We start from the raw sequence: 23,662 nt of genomic DNA, 5'->3' as shown, positions 1-23,662 counted from the left end.
AGAAAACCATGAGCCATGCATCATATGGATCTCCTGCCGTAAGTCAGCCAAGTCTCCGCCATTCCTCCCTGCCATGCCAGCTCATCTTGTCTGAATTGCACATTTCATATTGACTATGTACATCATACAATCAACTGTCTTCCTTTACAAGGATATCTGCCTCTCTGCCAACCTCTTATTTCAATCTGGAGAGACAAGTGAATGAAATAAAGACGATGATTGTTTATTATGACAGACAATATGTGATAATTACATCTTATCAGAAAGTCTTTGGCACTTAGATTCCACCGTGAGATTTTAGAATGGAGGAGCATCGCCCTGAGCAGCAGCATGATAAATCCCTCCATGGAGTCCAGACACTGGTGGCCGCTGATGACTCTGCTGAGACGGACAGGCTGATGAGAACGATGAAGCTGAAGAATCTGTGAAGACTGGGCAGTGATGTGGAAGCAGAGTGGTGCACAACACAGCAGCATGACAGAGCTGAGGCAGACAAAGAGAATCATGTTTAAAAAGTCAGCACCAAGATGATCGGTTCACAATGGATTGTCACTGTGCTATTGGACAGATGTGACAAGCTGATATCTCAACTCAGCTCCAAATAACGATGGTAAAGAAATTAGGAGTGAATGCAGGATGGTTTGAGAAATAAGCTACAGGCCGGAGCTTGCAAAAGAAGACTTCCTGACTGAACTTTAGAGAGAGCTTCATGAGATTCTGATTGGTTGAAAATTTGTTTTTGTTGCCAATAGCCAATCCTCTTCTCACAGTCTCATCAGGACTCATTTTTCTTTCTTCTTCCTCCCTCTAATCAGTTCCTCTTGGTCTCAGTTTGAGGTCAGTTCCTCCCCTCCTCCATGGCCTCCTTTTTCCTCTTCTCCTCCTTCTTCTGGTCTCCTCATTTATCGCCTGAGGTCTTCAGCCAACCCCTCTCTCCCTCCTCCTCCTCCCCTCCCTCCCTCCCTCCTCCACCTCGTCTTGTCTCAGATCAGATGTGTCTACGATGTCTGAGAGGAGGTATTCTCAGGAGGACGACTGCTCCTCTCTACTGTCCCGGTTGGGTTCCGACTCTCCTCGTCCTCGGATGAAGTATGGAGGCATGTTCTGCAGTGTCGAAGGAGCTTTCGAGAACAAAACCTTGAACTTCGAGTCTTTCAGTCCGCAGACACAGAGACGCCAAGCTGCTCGAACCCGAAGCGACAGCCATGATGGAAGAGATGCAGTGAGGGGGGGACAAACAGTGGTGTATCCCTCTGGACATGGGCGGGAACACTACCGCAAGAGAGAGGTTAGAATTGATTTAGAACACTTAAAAAAAATAATAATAATAATTGTCTTTACTCTTGAAGTTTCCTTCACATTTTTGATTTTTAGTAATTGAGGATATTTGAAAGTATAATTCATTCTGATATTGCACTGAAACAATGAACTGTGACAAGTGAGAGATATCTGATAATTGTCTTTTTTCAGCTTTTAAATCAGTTTGAAAATGGTTCAAAGAGGAATTTAATTTCAGCTTTCTGTTTAAACACAGTTCAGAGGTCAGATTTACACAATGATACACATACAAACACACAGTTGAACAAAGAAATCAGACACAGATAATCAAACTTTGGTGTTTTTCACATTAATGTGAATTTACAGGAAGCTCTGGAAGAAGTACTCAGATCTTAGTAATACTGTTTATCTGGATGTTTTCTCTCTTGATCTCAGTGTGATTTCCTGATTGGTGAACAGTGGGACAAAAAGGTCAAAAAAGTGTCCAATATAAAGAATAAAAAAACATCTATCTACGTACATTTGCACAGATTATAAAAATACCAATTGCCATAAAACCCTACTGCTATAGACATCAGCAAAATGTTCTTTAATCAAAAGTAAAAGAATTTGTTCTTCAAAACTGATCAAATATCACTATTTTCACAATGTTTCCAAACCATCAGTTGATGGAGAAAATGATCAGCAGATTGATCCAGAATGAAAAGAATCATTAGTTTCAGTCCAACACAAAACAGTTAAAATGAGCTCCACCTCAACCAACTCCAACAGGAACATCCTGCTGAGACATGAATGAGGGGACACTCAGTATTTCTACTTTAATACTAGAAGTACATTTTAGAAGTACATCATACTGACATACTTTTACTGTAGAAACACTTTCAATACAAAACATCCTTTTCTAGAGACTCAATGGAAACGCATTTGAAAAATTCAGTCCTGTAATGTAAACATCAACAATAAATTTAATGCTAGTGTACTGGGCTTTTATTTTGAAGCTCGACACCGGAATATGTGTGTATGTGCTTTTGCTTGTCACTGGCAAAGTGACGTCAGAGCTGACGGGACAACAATAGCAGTCTCGGCGTGTGAGTGCGCGCGCGCGTGTGTGGGAGCGGATCAATCAGCCGATCACCGATCGCTCAAGATGTCGTTCCAGACCAAGAAGAACAGCGTGAGACCCGCGGTAGGTCCGAGCCGAGCATAGTCGATCCGAGCCGAGCCGGCATAACGGGGGTCAGAGGGATGATTCTGGGCCGGTGAGGCAGGATGCTGCAGCCCCGCCTGTCAATCCAGATCGAGGCTGTCCGGCGGTCAGTCTGACCGGTCCGGGCCGTCAGTCTGTCAGCGTCTGCAGCTGTTGTACACCCACCCGGTTCGGCCCGGTTCGGCCCGGTTTGGTTTTAAAGAAGTCAGGCTGAGATTAATCGTAATAATCACTGAGAATGATGATGATTCATAAGAATTCTGAATAAAACCAGATAGGTTTGTGTTAGACACCTTTAAGCACCACCTGGTTTCTATACTTTAGTTGAAGCATCAATATTTTTATCCTAAATTTCTAAAAGCCGACACTTCCTGTCACTCATTGTTACCTCTTTGTCTGGACCCTAAAACACAAACATTTAAATATAAACCAGCCAGCTGTGACAAAGATTGTAGTTTAATAGTAAACTTTGTGTTGTATGAAGGCATCAGATTTCTCTGGTTAATCTCAGATTTTCCATCACATTCAGATAAAACATTGAGTTGCTTTTTAAGATTTATCTCAAATGATGAAATACTGAACCACTACTGCATTTCGTGGACTCTGTGCTGCACTCTGACAATAACAATAACAATGAAGTTGAATCTAATCTAATCTAAATATTGAGCCACTTTGTTCAGTTTGATTAGAACCTCATTTCAGGATAATGGTGAAGGATATTTAAACAGAGTGACACCAGCAGGTAAAAACACCTGTCACGAGGTCAAAGAGCTGTCTTTGACAGTTGTTGCTTTTCTGATTGAAATGTTCACAGCAGATTTCATCTTATCACACTAATTAGTGGAGATTTACCTCAAATCAACATTTGTGTCAAATCTATTACAACTCTTGTAATCAAAGAGTGCCAATATAGATAAAATGTAAGCACATTTACTTAAGTACTGTCTTTAAAAACACTTTGGAGGTATGTATGTTGTAGTATTTGAATTTTCTGCTTTAACATTCATTTGCTTCCCTCGTACAGCTGCAGTTACTGTCGGTTAAAATTTAAAGACCTCCAATGAGCACAGATTAAACATTTCAGATGCATGCAATGTATCAGAAACTGTGATCTAATAACACTGACAGTGACCATTCAACCTTCATATTGACAGTGGTGTAAAGGGCCAAAGTAAAAATACTTTGTTACAGTAGTCATTTTTGGGAGTATCATTTATTATTATTACATTTATTGCAACTTTCATTTTTACTTCTCTACATTAAGAAGAAAAAATGATACTTTTACTCTGCTACATTTATACTGCACACTGTTGTTACTCGCTACAAATTAAAATGTGAACAAAATTGTCTCATCATGTTTGGATTATCCGGACTGTGCATATTCTCGTGCGAACAACCGGCACATCTCCCACAAGACCACACCGCCACTACAGGTGTGAATGTCCAGCACGATGGAAGCAGACTCGTCCACTGGCATTAGCGGAGATACCACCACACTAGCACCTGCTAGTTGTGCTTCAGAAGATGACTGACACCTGCGGCCATATCTAAAAAAAATGTTCGCTTTTGAAGGGATGAAAGATTCATCATACAGTATGAATTGCCTCTTGTGTTTGACGAAAAACACTGAAATAATGGCGTTGCGGTAAGTGAACTAACCAATTGCAGTAATAAGTATAGATACGATGTTGTCAATTATACAGCTTGTCAACATTTTACTCATTACCTCAACTCAGCAGCTAAGAGTATCCTTGCTAGCTTACCACTGTAGTGTATGAGGGCTACCGAGTGCATTACATATCCTTTTTTTTACAGTTGTATATTCCCATTTGTAAAGTGTTATGTCCTCTCAACATGTTAAGTGGTGACATTAGAAATATTACTGGGTGAAATCGTTTTATGTTTTATCAGCAAAATCGTACAGTATGTCATTCAAAATTTCATATTTCCACTGTTGTGGTGTGACTGTCAGTTTCAATGTAGCCTATTTAGTAAAGCTGTGAAACTAGTGTCAAAGATAACTGAAATAACTTTAATGTTAGAAAACATCCCCCAGTCTGCCTGTCATTGTTATAACTGTTGTATCAAGTCTTGATTATCATTTAAGTCACAGTCATGCCAAACTAATATTTTTCTGTTTGTTTTTTTTTGGCATGTGCACTCAATTACGTCCATTCAGAATATGAAATCAGGAACAAAATTGTGAGAACAACCACCGACAATAGTTCCAACTTCTTAAGGCTTTCAAAAATTTTGGTGAGGACAAAAACAACAATGAAGTCTGTGGTGGTGCAGAACCAGGGGAGGAAGATTTGGAAGAGGATGTGGAGGAAGTGGAGGAAGAAGTGGAGTTTGTTGAAGTGTCACTGATCCTAAATGAGGATGATGGCTCAGAATTTGAACTCCCAAAGCACCAACGCTGTGCTTGTCATCTGCTCAACTTGGTCTCTACAGTCGATGCTGCAAAAGCAACTGCTAATGATGCATACAAAAAGGTGTATCGCTCAACATTCAGCAAGTGTCATTCACTATGGAATAAATGTGGCAGATCCACTCTAGCAGCCGAAGCCGTGGAAGACACCCGAATGCCACCCGATGGAACTCATTGTTCATGGCTGTGGAAAGGCTGCTCAAGATAATGAAAGACAAGGGAGAGGGAGCCATGAGAGCTGTCTGCACAGACCTGAAGGTTCCAATGTAAGTTTTAAATATGTGTATTATTATGTGCAGTGTTTCTTTTATTTAATTTCAATGTATCGTAATGCCTATGTCGTGTATGGAATGTCCCTGACTCATATCGTTTTACAGAAACACAATATTTACTAAACTTAATATTTACAATATTTAGGATTTGCATTCAAGAACCACTTGACCCCTTATCAAACCGTTACATATCCTGTTCACATTTCACTAACATAAGAAGAAGAAGAATTCCTTTATTCGTCACAATTGTTTACACACAACATGCAGAGTTGAGGGGGAAACTGTACACGCCATGCATATGTGAAATTCTTTCCCGCTTTTTGACACATCCATGGTCAGTCCTTCCTCCACGACAGACCAGGGGCGGTGTGCTGCCAGTCGACCGGCGCCTGGGGACCCAGCTCTCGTTTGTTACCATTGGTCAGGTGGTGGTCTTCTTGCATGTTTTTAGTGGGGGTATTTTTATGGAGGATACCCCAGGTGAAGACAGAGAGAACATGCAAACTCCACACAGAAAGGCCCCTTATTTTTCCTCGAGCTGCAGGCACCAAAGGCATGGTGGAGGAGATGCCCCCAGTGCCCACAGCAGGATTCGAACCGGGGACCTTCTAGCTGTGAAGCGACAGTATTAGCACCGAGGCACCGTGCCACCATCACCAACATACTGCCATCTAGTGGTAAAAATATTTGACGGCCCAAATAAACTAAACCATTATATGAAGTGATAGACAACCCCAGAATTGGCTCCTACATGATGTAAAACAATGTCTTGTATATTTTTAAGCTGTTGATGAATTGGATAAAATGTTTATGCAGAATACTGTTTTCCTCACAGGTTCAATCCAGCTGAACTGCAAGCAGAAACACATGCCCAGATGGGAAGGCTGCTTCTGACTATTAGCCTGTTGACTACCAAATTAGACCGAGCCAAGTTGCCACTAAAGTACTGCAAGTCATTGGTTGAAGCATTACAAGTCGACATAAAGAACTGCTTTAGCCACATGATAACAGACCCTGAGTTGGTTGCTGCAGCAATTCTCCTCCTCCACAATTCAGAACTACGTGGACAAAAGATGATGCTACAATCAGAATGGGTAAGACAACATGGAGATGATAAAGTCATGTTATTAAACTCAATTTTTTAGGCATTCAGTTTTGCATGATACAAAATCTTTACACTTAAAATGAAAGTAAAGGAAATGTACATTAACCTCCTGTTAGGGTTATGGTATTTTAGCTGTACTAATGTTACTTTCAACCTCCCTATATTTCAGGGATGGACTACATCAAAGAGCGCATTGAGGATCCTTCCTTGCTGTCAGGAGATGCCACCAGATCGAGTTCATCTGATTTTTTCTCTAACCTGAAGTCATCTCATGTGCAAGACGGCTCAAAGCAACTGGATGGATACCTAGCCTGTTCAGCAGATCAGATGGACCTACTTAAATCATTCCCTGCCGTCTGCAAGTTGTCCGTGAAGCTGAACACACGTCTACCTGCCTCTGCAGCCTGTGGACGACTATTTAGCATTGCAGGACTTGTCTTTAGCCCACGAAGAGCAAGCCTGAACCCTCGCAATTTTGAAAACCAACTTCTGCTGAAGATGAACAGCAAATTTGTGGACTTTAATTAAGGAAAGGAGGGAGAGAGGGAGCAAGAGGTGAAGGGAGTTGAGGGAGAATTAAGCTTAATAAAGACTTCAAGAGAAAAAAATATTTCTAGTTGTTTTGTGTGTCTGTCCTTTTACTTTTGATACTTAAGTACATTTCATATGAGCTACTTTAAGACTTTTACTCACGTGATTATTTTATGGGTGACTTTCACTTTTACCTAAGTAGATTCCAAGGAAAGTATCTTCACTTTTACTCAAATATGGCTTTCAACTACTTTTTTTTTACAAGTGGGACGCCGTGTTAAACATCAATAAGACAGAATGTGATCACCTGCTGATCCTTTCTGACATAAACTCAACTGAAAACAGTCCATGGAATCACAGATACTGGATTTGTTTTCTTTTTTTGTCAGAGCATTTGATTTATTGATTGCTGTCAGGATGTAAAGAGCATTTCAATAAATATAACAAGACATGCTTCTAAAATACACAATCTACTCTAGCTTTAACACTACTTTCATTTTACTGTCTTTCACTGGGTTTACAACCTTCGTTATTGTATTTGTTCTTATTGTGTAAACTATAGCACTAAATATTATGCCAATTATAGGATATGGAGACAATAACATTCTATATTGAACCATGAATATGTTCAGTAACAAGAAAGCTCAATTCCCAAATGACTGGTCTTAAATTACTAATTTTAAGAATCCTCACACATTATATTGTTGAGACTTTTTAAACTTTCAAATATCAGAAAGAGACCTAAAACCTCAAACAACACCATGATTTTTTTTTTTAGATGTTTGACTTCCAACTGAAATGTTTCTAGAAAATAATTTTCATTTGGTTTTATTACCTCTCAGTAATTGAATGTCTGAATGTTAATGTCATAACCTCCTGTTTTACCCAGCATCCTCTCTGTCTGTTTTCAGGGTGACCGTCTGATCATCAAAGGTGGAAAGATTGTCAATGACGATCAGTCATTCTATGCTGACGTTTATGTCGAGGATGGGACCATCAAGTAAATATATTGCTATTCATAGTAATATGAATTGTTATTAATTACTGTCAGTTCAGACTAGTTTCCCAGTTATTCAGGCCTTTTGTTGACAAAGATGACTTTGTGCAGTCGAGCACTCCTGTTTTTTCATTGAACATTCGCACCTGACCTCCACATGTTTTGTGGGTCAACCTGTTAGCCTGTCTGCCTCACATCATCACATTTCCTGTCATGTGTCTTGATCAGACAGATTGGTGAAAATCTGGTCATCCCATCTGGCGTGAAGACGGTGGATGCATATGGCCAGCTGGTGATCCCCGGAGGGGTTGATGCCAACACCAACCTGCATGCACCACAGAAAGGCCTTAACCCAATTGATGACTTCTACCAGGGAACCCGAGCTGCTGTGTTCGGAGGAACCACCACAATCAGTCAGATTATTACCAATAACCTATCAACACTCATCAATCAGTTTCTGTCAGGGGATAGTAGTTAGAACACAGATGTTTGTGTTTGCAGTGGACCATGTGCTGGTGGAGCCAGGGACTAGTTTACTGTCAGCGTTTGATCAGTGGAGGGAGGCTGCAGAGCAGAGGGCATGCTGTGACTTCTCTCTACACCTAGACATCACTCGCTGGCATGAAGGACTGTACGAGGAGCTGGAGACGCTCATCAAAGATAAAGGTCAGAGGATGATTTACTGATTGTCTCCAAAGGCACATACAAAACTAGAGATCATCTTGTGATGGGATCACAGCAGCTGTGACTGCTGACAACATGTTGACAGTCTGACCCATCAGTGTACAGTAATCATTACTACATTATTACATGAGTGCTCACTACTCATTGGTCAGACCCAAAACCCAACTGGCATCAGACCCAAAACCCAACTGGCATAGTCATTTCCAATTTATTGCTCCCACAACACTGGACGAAGATGCTATTTTCACACTCTACAGCTTGTCCTAAAAATGAGAGTGTCCAATGAAAAAGGCCACTTTAGAAATAGAGACAGGCATCCCTCTCTAAATCCTGGAAAAACCATGCTGATTAAGACGCCCTCCGCCTTGCTTCAAGTAGGTCTGGCTTACTGGGTGCAGTGAAAATCAATAGAAACCAATTTCCCACAGATGGCATGCCTTATTTACTGTGCCAAACCATGATCCCCCCCCATTGAAATATTTATATTTGTGTTTCAGGAGTGAACTCCTTCCTCTTCTTCATGGCCTACAAAGACAAATACCAGAGCTCTGACTCTCAGGTGAACAACAGTTAAAATATTTTTGTTGGTCGTTGTTGTGACTGAGGTGATTGTGGCTAGCATGCATCAATGTTTTCTCCTCATTTCACTGAATCAGCATCTTGTTCATTTTGTATTCACGGTTTCAGCTCTACGAGGCATTTGGGGTTCTCCGGGATCTTGGAGCCATCGCACAAGTCCATGCAGAGAATGGAGACATCATTGATGAAGTAATACTAAGCCTAACCCATGAGACAGGAGCTTTTGCTTTTTTCATTGTCATGCAGGAAGGTTGCACCATGACCCCCTACCAACGGAGGACAAACATCCATCCAAGTGACCATTATTTGTTACCAGCCACGTGTTTTTCCCAGGGTGTCAAATACTGACTCTTTATCACACTCCTTAGTGTCTCACACAGACGAACAAGATGTAACATTTAGTGTCCGTATGAAATGCATTACACTTTCAATTCACTCCACAATTTGTAACAACAGATAAGTTTGGGCTTTTTTTCCCATATTTTTACAGTGTATTTACTGGTTTGTTTTTCAGGAACAGAGGAAGCTTCTCCGTCTCGGCATCACTGGACCTGAAGGACATGTTTTATCACACCCTGAGGAGGTATATGCACCTGTAACACACCTGTAATTACACCTCTAACCTACCTGGAGTTACACCGGTAATATGGCCATAGAACATGTCCATAAAGTGCAGAATTCATTTTAAAAGTGCTTTAATCACCTATGAATCAATGTGCTCCACCTTAGATTTCTGAATTATTGTATCCCCTACCCACAGTGAGTTCACTGAAGACTTCTAGCTGTCCCGAAATCTAGATTTTGAACAAAAGGTGATGATGTGTGTGTTGTCATGTTGCGTTTGACTGATAATGTGTGTGTTGTCCATCATGGATAACCCTCAACATTCTCTTCAGCACCTCGTGGACAGACAGCGGAGCTCCTTCTCCAACAGACTGCTCCAGCTCCGCTGTCACAAGGATCGCTTCAGGAAATCATTCCTGCCACGAGCCATTACACTGTACAACAGCAACTTAAACAGTTAATCCACCAACCTCACAAAGTCTTGTGTTTACATATTACTTTGCATTACTCCGCACTACTGCAATATAGCCTATGGTCTAAGATTTACACTTACCTATAATCCTTACTGCACAAATTTTTTGCTGTTTTTTGCTGTAAGTACGTTTTATGTAAGTTATATTGTATTTTTTATTATAGTATTATAATATTATATAATATGTATTATACATTATAATGCATATTATATAACTATATATTCAGTTTAATACATTTAGTTTTACTTAGTGATATATTTCATTTTATTCCTGTTTATATTTTTTGTTACTTTTTTCAAAATAATTGTTGATACATTCTGCGTTTGCCTGTATGTTAATTGCTACAGCAACAAAATAAATTCCCAAATTGGGATCAATAACGAAGCAGTCTAAAGGCTAAAGTCTTGTCATCATTTATTGCCACTGATGTGTATGTGTTGTCATATTCTTTTTCAGGTGGAGACAGAGGCGGTGTACCGGGCTGTCACCATCGCTAAACAGGCAAACTGTCCACTGTACGTTACCAAGGTGATGAGCAAATCTGCTGCTGATGTAATTGCCAAAGCCAGGAAGAAAGGTGACATGCTCATCCATTCATCATACTTTTTAAACCAGATAAATCTTATTAGATATTACAATGATATATCATCTACAATATAAATATTATACAGACGATATTCAATCAATTTAAGTTAGATTTGATTGTCCCTGCAAAAGCAGAGCACCTGCGTATACTGAGGTACCTGTGGAGCAGGTCTAACAGTCCACAGGTACAGTCCTCAACCTCCACGAGAAACTAAAATGTCAACCAAAACAGTCCAGTATCCAGAGATTTCCATATCTGAGGCTGAATTTCATCCACACCTGCTGTCACAGCAGATGTTTTAGACTCCCTCTGTAATTGCTGCTACCTCAGAATCACCTCGGAAATGTTAAATGGACTGCATTCATATATCATTCATGAACCTTTACAACATGTCAACATCACACATTCACACGCTGGTGGAAGAAGCTGTCATGCAAGGTGCCAACCTGCTCATCAGATGCAATACAACGCTTTCTGACCAAAGTGCTCCATGATGATTCTGTGCTCACCTATTCACGTTCACACACACACCCACACACACACACACCCACACACACACACACACACACACACACAGACACAGACACACACACACACACACACACACACACACACACAGACACACACACACACACACGCACACACACAGACACAGACACACACACACACACACCCACACACACACACACACACACACACAGACACACACACACACACACACACACACACACACACACACACACACACAGACACACACACACGCACACACACGCACACACACAGACACAGACACACACACACACCCCCCCCCACACACACACACACACACAGACACAGACACACACACACACACACACACACACACACACACACACACACACACACGCACACACACAGACACAGACACAGACACACACACACACACACACGCACACACACACACACACACCAATGGAACAACATTAGGAGCAATCTGGGGTTCAGTTTCTTGCCCAAGGACACTTCTACATACAGAGAGGAGGACCCAGAGATCAAACCACCAACCTCCTGATAGTGGATGATATGTTTCACCTCTTGAGCCACATTTGCACAATAAATTAATAAGTTTTTCTGCAAGTCGTCAGGTTAAGTGTTAAGTGTTAAGTGCTCCCTCTGACAATATCCTCAGTCTGGGTCAGCAGTTCTCCTCCAAGTCAAGTCAAATCACTTTATTTATACAGCCCAGTATCACAAATCATAATTTGCCTCAGTTCGCTTTTATAATGTCTACAGCATATGACAACCTCTGTCTTTAGACTCTCAATTCAGACAAGGAAAAACTCCTGAAAAAATAAAAACATTTTAAGCGGATCCCCTCAGCCCTTCTGACATCCTAATGCCTGTCTGCTACTTCCGCAATCATCTGGGCCGACAAGCCTGAGATATCCACTTCCCTGCCTTCATGGCCTCTGTAACTGCTGTTGTCATGAGTTGGGTCTTTGGAAGCTGCCATGACAGGGACAGGTGACCTTTTTAACCACAACCTGGAGCAGCCACCTCTGCAATTCAAGCACTGAACACTGTTGCCCATGTGAGGTTTAATGTCCCCCGGTAAAACTGTTGAGCACCCAAGCAGAGCCCTTTATAGGACCCTGCCTAGAGAAAAGTTGTCCAGAGCATAAGCACAGACAATACTCTTCTGGCACCAGTCCACTGCTTCAATAGACCCTTGGGCTAATCAGGTCTGAAATGCTTCCTCCCCTTGATTGATAGTCTCCTCTGCACAGCAACTCCAGTTGTGAACATGGCCCACTCTGATTACATGTCCCCAATTTTCTGCACAATGCGTGACAAATTCTCCAGGAGGTGGGAGGTAAAGACCGGGGCCTCCATCAGATATTCCCAGTTCACTGTCACTACCTGTTTGATTTTATCAGGTCTGTCCTGCAGTCCCCACCACCACCTAATCCAACACACCACCAGGCAGTGACCAGCTGACAGCTCTGCTTCACTCTTTACCAAAGACATACAACAGCAGATCTGATGACAAGACCACAAAGTTGATCATCAACCGTTGACCTCAGTTGTTCTGGTACCAGGTACGCTAATGAACCACCAATGCATGAGCTGCACAAAAGTCTAATAAGTCTAATAACAAAACACCAGGCAATCAAGCAGTTTGTTCCTCCCAATCATCCAGGTGACTCTGTTGTTGCCCATGTTGCAGTCCTTCAGCAGAGCAATGAATTCCCCAGGCAGTGCTCTCTGCAGGACCCAGCGCACAGAGTCAAAGAAGGCTGCATACTCTGAACTGCTGTTTGGTACATTAACACAGCAGCTCTCAGTTGGTGTTCATGAGTATTCCCACACCTGCCTGGTACCTCTCATCCTGTGAAGCTCTTGAAAAGAAGAGAGTCCAGCCCCTCTCAAGGAGTTTCATATAAGACCTGGTGGTGTGCATAGGGTTGAGGCCAACTATATCTACTGACCCTGACAACACAGCATCCAGGGTCACAAAGATGGATAAACCCCTCCACTACAGTACGGTATGGATTCTTGGAGGGGTGCTGAGACAAATATTGTAGTTTAAACATTTTTCTGTCATCAGGTATGGTGGTATATGGGGAGCCAATCACAGCCAGCCTGGCCACCGATGGCTCTAACTATTGGTCAAAAGACTGGGCTACAGCTGCTGCTTTCGTCATGAGCCCGCCTCTCAACCCTGACCCTTCAACTCCACAGTACTTGACCTCCCTGTTAGCATGGTTAGTATGACTCTGTCTCTCTGTTAACATGGTTTGTGTTAATGTAGCTTCACCGTCCACGCCAACATTTCAGGTTTTCTGGGGTGAATCTGACAGGTGGTTGTGTGTTTTTTTTCTCAGTGGAGATCTGCAGGTAACTTCCAGCGCTCAGGCCAGCTTCTCCACAGCTCAGAAAGCTGTTGGTAAAGATGACTTCACTCTGATTCCAGAGGGAACCAATGGGATTGAGGAGAGGATGTCTGTGGTGTGGGACAGAGCTGTTGTAAGATGTTTCAGTGCCATTAATTGTAGAAATGTAGATTACAGAGCACATTCTCAGACTCTCCCGGAAGACATTCATTGTTGTACTCAAGTGTTTACACAAGTGTTCAAGTCATGAATTTGTTTTCAGTGCAGAAGGATGACTGTATGAAAGCCCTGCAACTTGTGCAAAAAAATGGCCCCCAATATGCTCATTCTTTGAAACATTTCTAATGCAACAATCCAATACACTGCACACGTGTCAGTGAAGACTATGTAGATGTAGATGTATGTAGACAGTTTAGATTATTAACATGATTGTTTCTTGGCCAAGTTTCATAAAACTTCTTGGTCTGAGTTTTATGAATATATGTAGATGCATTCTAAACTATCAAAGTTTGCCTGTCAAAAGTATTGGTCAAACAGTATGAACTTCACAGTGAAAACTTCACCAGTGAGACAGAGTAGCTTTTTTCTACTGATGTCACATCACTTATATCTTTATTTTGATTTTTTGTCATTCTGTCTCTGCAGTCTACAGGGAAGATGGATGAGAATGCCTTTGTTGCTGTAACAAGCACCAATGCTGCTAAACTCTTCAACATTTACCCACGCAAAGGTATCACGGGTCAAAAGAGTTGCACTGTGGGCAAGCTAAAGAAATGCAAATATCCTGTATCAGTGGTTTTACTGTTTGGTTAACACAATATTCAAATCTGTAAATGATATCTGTGACACAGTCGACTGACGTATCTGTCATTTGTGTGTTCAGGACGGATCGCTGTCGGATCAGATGCTGATATTGTCGTCTGGAACCCAAAGGAGACGCAAACTGTTTCTGCGAAGACTCACAGTCTGGTAACAGCACATCAATCTTCATCTTCCATAATCAAAATTCATTACTAATCATCAAAAACTACTCATCCTCTTTAACATGCTGCCTCTGTGTATGCAGATGGTGGAGATGAACATCTTGGAGGGTTTGGAGTTTCGAGGCGTGGCATCAGTGGTGATCAGTGGTGGTAGAGTTGTTGTGGAGGACGGAAAACTCAATGTGACTGAAGGTTCAGGACGCTTTGTCCCCAGGAAGGCTTTCCCCGACGCGGTCTACAAGAGGATCAGAGCCCGCAGCAAGGTAATTTAACAACTTATTAACAAGTAAACTTCCTCATCTAATGATACACCATATGGCCTACTATCTAAAACTCTGACAGTGTGCGCGAACCCACAGCAGGGTCACCTCATGGTTAACAAGATAACTATCTGTTACTGGTTAATGTGTGAACTGGCCTGACCTACAGTTTAAACAGATAACCTCCTAGAGTGTTTACTCTAGGATTTTTTTCAGCAGTGGGGGCAGGCCTATTCATTGAATGGCCAGTTGAAAATTGCTTTTTAAAGGCTGTTGATCATTGCTCTTACAATGGAAATACACTGAATTTATTTATTTATTTATTTTTATTTAACAGAAATATTGACATGTATATTATGCAAAAAATAAGAAAGGAAAAAAAGGTTTATCAACATTATCAGTGTGGTAGAGCCATGAGTGGAACCGGCTATTTTTTTCAACCCATTTAGGGTCCCAGTCTGATAGCCTGTGTGTCCCTCTGGTTTTTTCTCCTCTACTCTCATCTCTCTCCTGCATCATCACTTTGCTCTCCGGCTCCTTCGCTCTGCTCCTCCATCTCTACTGTTACTTGTCTTAAAGATTATATGTTGGAGCCATGAAGGCAAGATAAAGGTTTATGATTATGCTCTTGATTTGTTTTGGTATTTTTTGTGATTGGTGGCAGTGATTTGTGGAATCTGGGTCATGGGAATATGGGCGGTGTCACTTAGTTGATTTAAGCACCTGTTCACCTGAGTTCACGGGGGTAGAGGTTTGAGTGGGTCGCCGTATTTTTTGTTGGGTTAGGGTGCATGCACGCACGTAAAGTCTGTTGATCGCTGTTTCTTTAAGTTTGTATACACTGTTTAAGTTGATTGCTTTTTTTATTAAAGCACATTTTTCTAAGTTATTCCTGTCTCAGCGGATTTTTGGCAAAGCGCGTCAGACAACTAGACTAGGCCCATATCTCATCTTCTAAGTGACATCCTGGTTCCTGAGGTTGGTATATTATATAAAACATTAACGTTAGATAATTTACACTCACATCACATTTGATTACAAGTGTGGACACATTTTTTTTTACCTAACCATCACCATTTATTAGTCAGTAAAAGGCTAATGATACCTGACTAGTAGTGATGGGGATTCCGGCTCTTTTAAGAGAGCTGGTTCTCACGGCTCGGCTCTCATAAAAGAGCCGGCTCTTTTGGCTCCCAAGTGGCTCCTCAGATTATTTGTGGCTTAAATTATTACCAAATACCTAATCTAAAATTATGTGTAAAATTAATTACTAATGTACAAAACATACTTTATATCAAATTTTACTGCATTTCCTGCGGTCACTCATTTTCTCACCTTTCCAGCGTTTAGTCTGTCACAGCTCTGTGTGTGTGTGTGTGTGTGTGTGTGTGTGTGTGTGCGTGTGCGTGCGCTGTGTCTGTAACCCCCCGCTTCTCCCCCTCCTGCTCAATGCTTACACACTGAAGCCACCACACATCATATAGTTTACCAATCACGTGCGGCTTGAACAGAAAAAAAGTCGAGAAAAAAACAAAAAAAAAACCCAAAGTGGCTCCGCTCTGGCTCCCAGGCAGGAACCGGCTCTGATCGTTCACTTCAAAGAGCCGGCTCTGAGAGCAGTTTCGTTCGCGACCGACACTAGCTTCATTTTCATCAGCTGTCTTTCTCTTCTTAGAGAAATATTTGAACAAGCTCATCCGAAAAATGCAGTCAGCAGTTACATCATGGCGTGTAGATATTAGCTCAATGCTATCAATTAGCTTACTCATGTTTGCGACACTGGGCAGTTGGCACTGGGCCCAATTAACTTAAGCTATTGATATGTTATGTAACATTAGCTGGTCATCAATATTTTGCGAATGTCTATTTAACTTGTAAAATCTATTAAGACTTATCGTGAGCTAATAAGTCTACCTTTTCTCCGGTAAGTCACTGCCCTGTTTTCCAAGATGACCCTACTCTGACTCTCTGACCTGGTGCCTGGGTGCTTGCAGTGACGTGATGTCACTGTCAAGGCCTCGCTCTCACAAGTAATTAACGTTGGACTCTGCTGTGAAGGTGGAGACATGCGCCGGTGGTGTATTTGCGACAATAACAAAAAAAAAAAAAGGAAATTTGAGGGAGCGGCGGCTAGGATTTATGAATGGTGGCCCGTCACTCATAAATGAATGTAGAGGAAACACTGACCGAGGTAACTGGTTAATGCTCTGACTAAACCCTCTGATGCTACTGATGAACTGCCTCACGTACTGACTACGCTCTGACACAGGATCAGCGCTCACTGCACCATAACCACGAGTTAACTGGCACATTAACAAGTTCTTTACAGGAGGCCAAAAATCAAGAATAAAAATGGTCAGCCCCTGTCTAGTTGATGAACTAGTTGATCAGTTAGGTGACGATCAGTCAGTCTACTGGAAGGTTGTTCAGTTTATCTCCTTCTCTTTATTTTCTCAGATGGCTGAGGCTCGTGGTGTCCCCCGTGGAAACTACGACGGTCCAGTTCATGATGTCATCAGCATGACTAAATCGGTTCCACCCACTCCAACCAACAGGGGGCCCCCCTGTCCGAAAACCCAAACTAGCTCTCGAAACCTCCATCAATCAGGATTCACCCTAGCAGGTGGTGTTCATACATGCAGAACAGACATACACACACATCTGTAGTATTCTGATTGGATTGGACTGGGTAGTTTCTATTGTTCCTGAGGGGCAATGTGGTTTGTAAACAGTATTCAACACCAGCCAATATACAACCAGTTCACATCACAGGAATAAATGGATAAAAAAAAATCACGAATACATAGAATAAACATACAGTAGATGTCATCACAATAAGGTTGTAATGCACTTTAAAAGCGCTAAGCATCCATCGGTCCCTTGTTAAAATGTTTGTGCAACTAGGCCTACTGCTTGTTTAAGAAGCCAACTGCTGAGGGAACAAATGATTTCAGATTTCTGTTTGGTTTGGCGCTCCTAGGGAAAGTATGCCTCCTCCCTGATGGCAGGAGTCAAAATGTTGCATTAAGAGGGTGCTGTGCTAATGGTCTTTTGGCAAAGTTTAAGTCTTTCTGAGGCTGTTTTTGTGAACAACGCTGCTGTTGCCAAACCAACAACTGTCAATGTTAAAACTCCTGAACTTTCTTCTTGGATGGTGCCCAAGTACCAATATTTCCTTACAGTCTCCACAGCTCTGCCATTGATAAAAGAGGTCCTGTGGCAGGAGTGTGTAGGTGAAAGTTGATAAGCATCTCTTTTGAAACACTGAGTTGCAAGTATGAGTCATTGCATCATTTGATTAAATTGTACAAGGCTGGACCATGGCTCACCTCATGGTCCTGCAGGAGTGTGAAAATCAATTAGTCATTAGCAAACTTAATAATGAACCTTGATTCAAACATGGCAGTCATTGGAGTAAAGCACAAATAACATGAGTGATAAAACACACCCAGTGGTGAACCTGTAAACCTTATTAGGGCCTCACATAAAGTGTCATAAATGTGTTGTCTGTTACATAATTGTCAGGAAGTCGACCAGCCAACATAAAGTGCCAAAGTCAATGCCAGATATTTCAGATAGACTGCAAGCTAGAATATGAGGCTGCATGGAGTTGAAAGTAGATGAGGACTCAACAATGGATAAGCATGCATGGATTTTCTACTCCAACAACAAAATTCAGCACTGTTTTGGTGACATTCATCACATTCTGTGATGGAAATTTGGCTGCTTAAACAACAATGATTATTTTTAATCATTGTTGTGTTAAAGAGAACTTGAAAATAACTCTGAAAATGCACGCAAGAACAAATTACATTTGTAGTCAGCCATTGATGTGGTGAGGCACACAACTTTTTCTCAGATTTGTCAGTTCAAGAGTTCTCCAGACATCCATTTCATCAATCTGAATCTGCCCTTTGAAGCACCTCTAAAATTTTGGCAGTTCATTGCTAAAATTATGGAAATCAAACTTTTAAATACAACTGGTTAAACATCCTTTGCCAGAACGGTGTCAGACTTATCAGGGTTAAGCACCAATTTTTGTTATCCTGAATTGCCACCACTCTTAATTTGTCCAAGTTTTGAGCATCTCTCTCTTGGTGAATATCATCCTGGTGGAAAGCTGTCTTTTTCTGATTCATATTATTCTTGAGGGAATTGCTAAACCCAAGGCTTATTATTTGGGTACAGCTCACACACTGGTAGAAATGGCTAAGGGGCTTCTTAAAGTTAATCACCAAACATAAAATGCTGAGCATCAGGGAAAATGCTTTACACCACCGCCACAGACACTTGTGGAACTTCTTGTGGGAAGTAGAATTGGTGCAATGAAATAGACAGAAGCTCAATGTAATGGCTGCAAATCGATTCCCTTATTGTGACAGTCTTACCCCATGTGTGAATTGGCATATGAGCACATGCCACTTCACTGTGCTTTGCCAGTTTGTATTGAGTCACAGTTAAGACAAATGGGCTGACCCGAGCCATTGATTTTGAAAGCCTGACTCAAGTCATGACTCATGTTAACCATGTTTCAGTCAGTGCAATCACACAAGCCTTATTGTAACCTGGCATGTATTTCATATTCGTGTACGAGTCATGGACTCAGTGACTGCACAATTCCAAGTATAAGAAAGAGAGTTGGCAATCGGGACTCTCGAAGGAGTAAAATGATTAATATCACTCATTGATATCGTTTTCTTCTTCTTCCTTTTTCCAGGAGCTCAGGTTGATGACCACATACCTCGCCGCTCTACTCAGAGGATTGTGGCGCCACCTGGTGGGCGATCTAACATTACATCCTTGTCTTAAAACAAGAAGAATTGAACAATCAATTTGAATTTGACAATTACTACAACATGCAGCCAAACCCTACTACAACCTTACAACTAGTTTTACATCCTATAACTATGGTGCTTTTATGTGATACTGAACCATAGTACAGCCCGACACATACTTCATCAGTAGCACTTAAATTAGAACTTAACTCTTGAACCTGGTGTACTTCAACTAATACTAAATCCTACTACAAACCCAAAGCTCAAGTCCTTCAGCAGAGATACTTAAGCTATTGCTGAACCCTACTTAAAGCTGACAAACCCCGTAACTGTACAAGTAAGACTAAATCCTAAAACTTAAGTACTTTAACTAGTATGAAATCCTACAACTAGTACTACACCCTATAACCTTAGTACTTTAACTAGTATGAAGTCCTACAACCCTACAACCAGTAGTTCTTCCTATAAATGTAGTACTTTAACTGTGACTGAATCCTACTACAAGCTTACAAATCCTTTAACAGTAGTCCGTCAGCTAGCACTAAAACCTGTAAAAACCTTACCACCAGTACTACACCCTCTAACAGTAATATTTCAACTATGACCAAACCGTACAGCTTCCCCGCAGCTAATTTTAACCATGCTTTTTAAAGTGCACAGCCAGTACTAAACCCTACAACTGGAACTAAATAGCTTAGGAACAGTAACTAAGAGTATCAAATCCTTCAATATTGGTACTTCATGTGGTACTTAAGCCAACAACTCGACAACAAGTTATAAACCATGTCAGTGCTAAATCTTACAATAAATCTAGCAACAATTCTACTTCCACCCAACTAATACGAAATCCGAAAGAATACTATTACTACTCCAGCTACACCCAATGGTATTAAACTACACAAAAACCTTACTTCAGTGAATACTAAATGTTACAACAATGGTAATATAACACTACAACAAGTACTTAACTCTGCAACTACTACTTAATCCTACTAGAGAAGCACTAAACCCTAAAACCAGTACAATTTTTTTTAATAATGGAATTACAGCTAGTACTACACCCTACATGAACTCCACAACTAGTGAAAAAAGGTACAACTACTACCAAATCCCACACCAATTGTATGTCAACTCAAGTAGTACTGAATGTTACAACAATGGTAATACAACGCTACGACAGGTATTTTAACCTATAACTACTTCTTGTCCTATAACAGCAGTATGTCAACTACTTCCAAACCATACAAATCGTATTTTAGCACTGAACCCTATACCCACTACTCAACCCTGCAGTAATGGTACTACAACTGTATAAGTACTGCTTAATCCAATGACAACTTTACAAATCCTACAACTACTGTCCAAACAGTACTGAAGTTACAAAAGTATAATACCAAAACCCAACAACTAGTACTAAATCCTACAACAATGGTACTTTAAATAATAATGTTATTGGTATGGTTCTTGGAATAAATCATTTGGTGTACTCTAAATCTTACACATGTACTGAACAACATTTCATCCTAAAACTCATATTGTGCTCTTTGTCTTCAAGTACTTGCTGATGAAGGCAGTCATAGTAGTAGCAGTAGAAGTAGTAGTTATAACCTCAAAACATACTTCCAGCTTCCTTTCATGCTCATTTACAGTGTAAAGGTGTTCACATGAATTCATCATCATAAAACACATTTGAAGACAAACTGTTTAACTCCAGTACACTTTTTCAGACTAGGTTTACTGGGTTTCATTTGTTAGAGCTAAAGTCAGTGTAGTCATTACTCTATTATAAACACTATGTCTGTAATATTGAATATCTCCATTTAATTTAGCATCTTTTATAATGATATTATTTGGGGGCATACTACTCTTAAACGTGTTCGTCTCAATCTGAGCCACATTAAATCTAAGTCAGTATGAGACTATTAAAAAAACATAGCTCCAAATTGTTCTTGTATAAATTCATCAGTCTGTAGTTGAGTAACATGTTCCGTCCTGATAAATGTTTCTATTTGTTTGATTTAGTCCAGACTGACTGAGCTCGACTGCAGGATTAATTCTGTCAGGACTAATTCAGTGTCTTTCATCCTTCAATTCACTGATAAAGTATGCTTTAGTTATTAGTCAAATATTGGATAAGTGAATGTAAACTAGAATTAAACTTTAAGACTAACATCATTAGATTTTCGTGAATTTTAAACATCATCTGATAAATGGTGCTAATAAATCCAGTGGTAGCCTGCAAGTAGCAATCCCTTCACTGTTGAGCCCCCTACATTATGTAAAGAAATTGACTCTGTACCCCAGAAATTAATTGATGTCACCACTGAAAAAACCTGCCCTGAATATGGATGTATCATAAAAATTGGATACAGGACTCCAACATGGCAGCAAATAAATGTAAACTTCTCATTGAGCACATAAACCAAAAACAGTTGTTCAGTTTTGTGGTCTGTGCTCATTAGTGGTTTTCCTGCTGGCCCCACCGACACAGATTGCTAAACCAAGCAGAATTGTTTGATTTAACTTCGTCACCTCAGTATTGCCAGATATAAACAACAATGAGGGTGTGATCTGTCAGCAGTAATACATGTAAGTACGACTTCATATTTTATCATTGAACATTTTGAGGATTGCTGTATATTCCACATATACTGACACTACTTACCAATCCCTAAGTTCATAGTACTAATCTCTGTACATGGTTTAGCACTCTGCGGGCCACATCAATGTCTTTTTCTACCATATTAGCCCTAGGGGGCTCTATATGTTGGAGGTCTTGGGGGAAAATGATTTCTGTCCTGCAGGAGTTGTTAGTTGCAGTATTGCAAGGGTCCACTAGGACAAGAAGCAGTTCTATGCTACATCTATTAATACATCCATGGCTCTGATCCTGCTGCTAGAGGGCCAAAATCTACCATGACCTCTGATCACTGGCCCTGAGTGTAAAGTGACCAAAACAGCCTGTTATGTCACAGCTGCAGACACCCCCCCCCCCCCCCCGCCCCCCCGCTCTGTGACCTCTGGTGGGATTTTTAAAAATGTATTTGATTTGTAAAGGTTTCATTTGATACCATGATCATTTTATATTTTTTATAGTTTTTGTAATCTGACTGTTAGCATCAGTGATCAGAATACTCATAGTTCAGTGACCATGCAGCCCACAGCAGCTATGTTGGTGCCAAGCTGTAGTATCAGCATTTTACTATGAACATATTTAAAACCTCTTGGTGGAGAACTGAGAATTATTTTTTGTTCTCACAGGAATAGTTTGATCATTTGAGAATTAGATGTTCAGATTGCTAAAATTTTCATGTCTGTAAAATAAAAGTGAAGCTACAACACATCTCATCAGCTACAGCTCATCTGGTTATTTTCACATACAGCCACAGCATATTGAGGGGAAAACCTGTAGTCATGTCATCAACATGAGGCTGCCATGCAACCAGCAAGACTCCAGGAAGTCATAGTGAGTAGGCAACATGGCGTCCCTATTAAACACTGTAGCGTTGATTAGGCTCCAACATGGCGGCTGTGTTCCTGCAAGATGAACTGTTTCTGTAGCAGTTGGTTGTTTTTCTATCCCAACACTTGCACTGGTGCCAACGTGGACTCATTCAATATACTGTTATCATGTTTAGACATGGCAGTGTGGACGAGTTACGGTGGTGAAGGTGTATCTGTTGTTGCTGTTGTTGTTCCTTTAGTGAATGTAAAAGTACTTATAGTTGTGATGAGAGCTGCATGAATAAACTGTGAAGAGAACCACAGCTGAGTAAGATGTCAGTTTTTATACTTCACCATCCAACATCTGAGACCTGTCTTCAGACCCTCTATTTAGATAAACTTTACAGAAGAACCCTTTAATGGGAAAATCAGATGTCTACAGTGTAAAGCCATGCTAACAGCAGATAAACTTTAAGGCTTTTACAATGTTGACCATCTTTGCTTAGCATGGTTGCATGCTAAAATTTTGTAATTAGCAGGAAACAGAGATGGGAATGTCAGAAGTTCTGCTGCTATTTGGTCATCAAGTTGTATTTGGTCAGTACTGGACACATTAATAT

General features: G+C 40.9%; 1 protein-coding gene across 2 annotated transcripts; it reads left to right on the top strand.

The window, feature by feature from the left end:
• The first annotated feature begins 975 nt into the window (after nucleotides 1-975).
• Nucleotides 976-23,364, top strand: dpysl4 (dihydropyrimidinase like 4). Of its 2 annotated transcripts, none has more exons than XM_070990382.1 (15): nucleotides 976-1,288; nucleotides 7,736-7,824; nucleotides 8,050-8,234; nucleotides 8,323-8,487; nucleotides 9,003-9,064; nucleotides 9,193-9,273; nucleotides 9,599-9,667; nucleotides 10,578-10,698; nucleotides 13,295-13,451; nucleotides 13,572-13,713; nucleotides 14,226-14,310; nucleotides 14,464-14,549; nucleotides 14,647-14,826; nucleotides 17,281-17,446; nucleotides 19,541-23,364. In XM_070990382.1, exons 1-15 carry the CDS (start codon nucleotides 1,004-1,006, stop codon nucleotides 19,630-19,632), a joined length of 1,965 nt encoding a protein of 654 aa, XP_070846483.1. In that variant the 5' UTR covers nucleotides 976-1,003; the 3' UTR covers nucleotides 19,633-23,364. The 2 variants fall into 2 exon arrangements, with proteins under 2 accessions (XP_070846483.1, XP_070846484.1); XM_070990383.1 differs by lacking the exon at nucleotides 976-1,288 and adding an exon at nucleotides 2,332-2,464.
• The last annotated feature ends 298 nt before the right edge of the window (nucleotides 23,365-23,662 follow it).

The sequence above is a fragment of the Chaetodon trifascialis genome, chromosome 21 (assembly GCF_039877785.1).
Source record: "Chaetodon trifascialis isolate fChaTrf1 chromosome 21, fChaTrf1.hap1, whole genome shotgun sequence".
Taxonomy (NCBI): domain Eukaryota; kingdom Metazoa; phylum Chordata; class Actinopteri; order Chaetodontiformes; family Chaetodontidae; genus Chaetodon; species Chaetodon trifascialis.
This window is presented reverse-complemented; position numbering and strand designations above follow the sequence as displayed.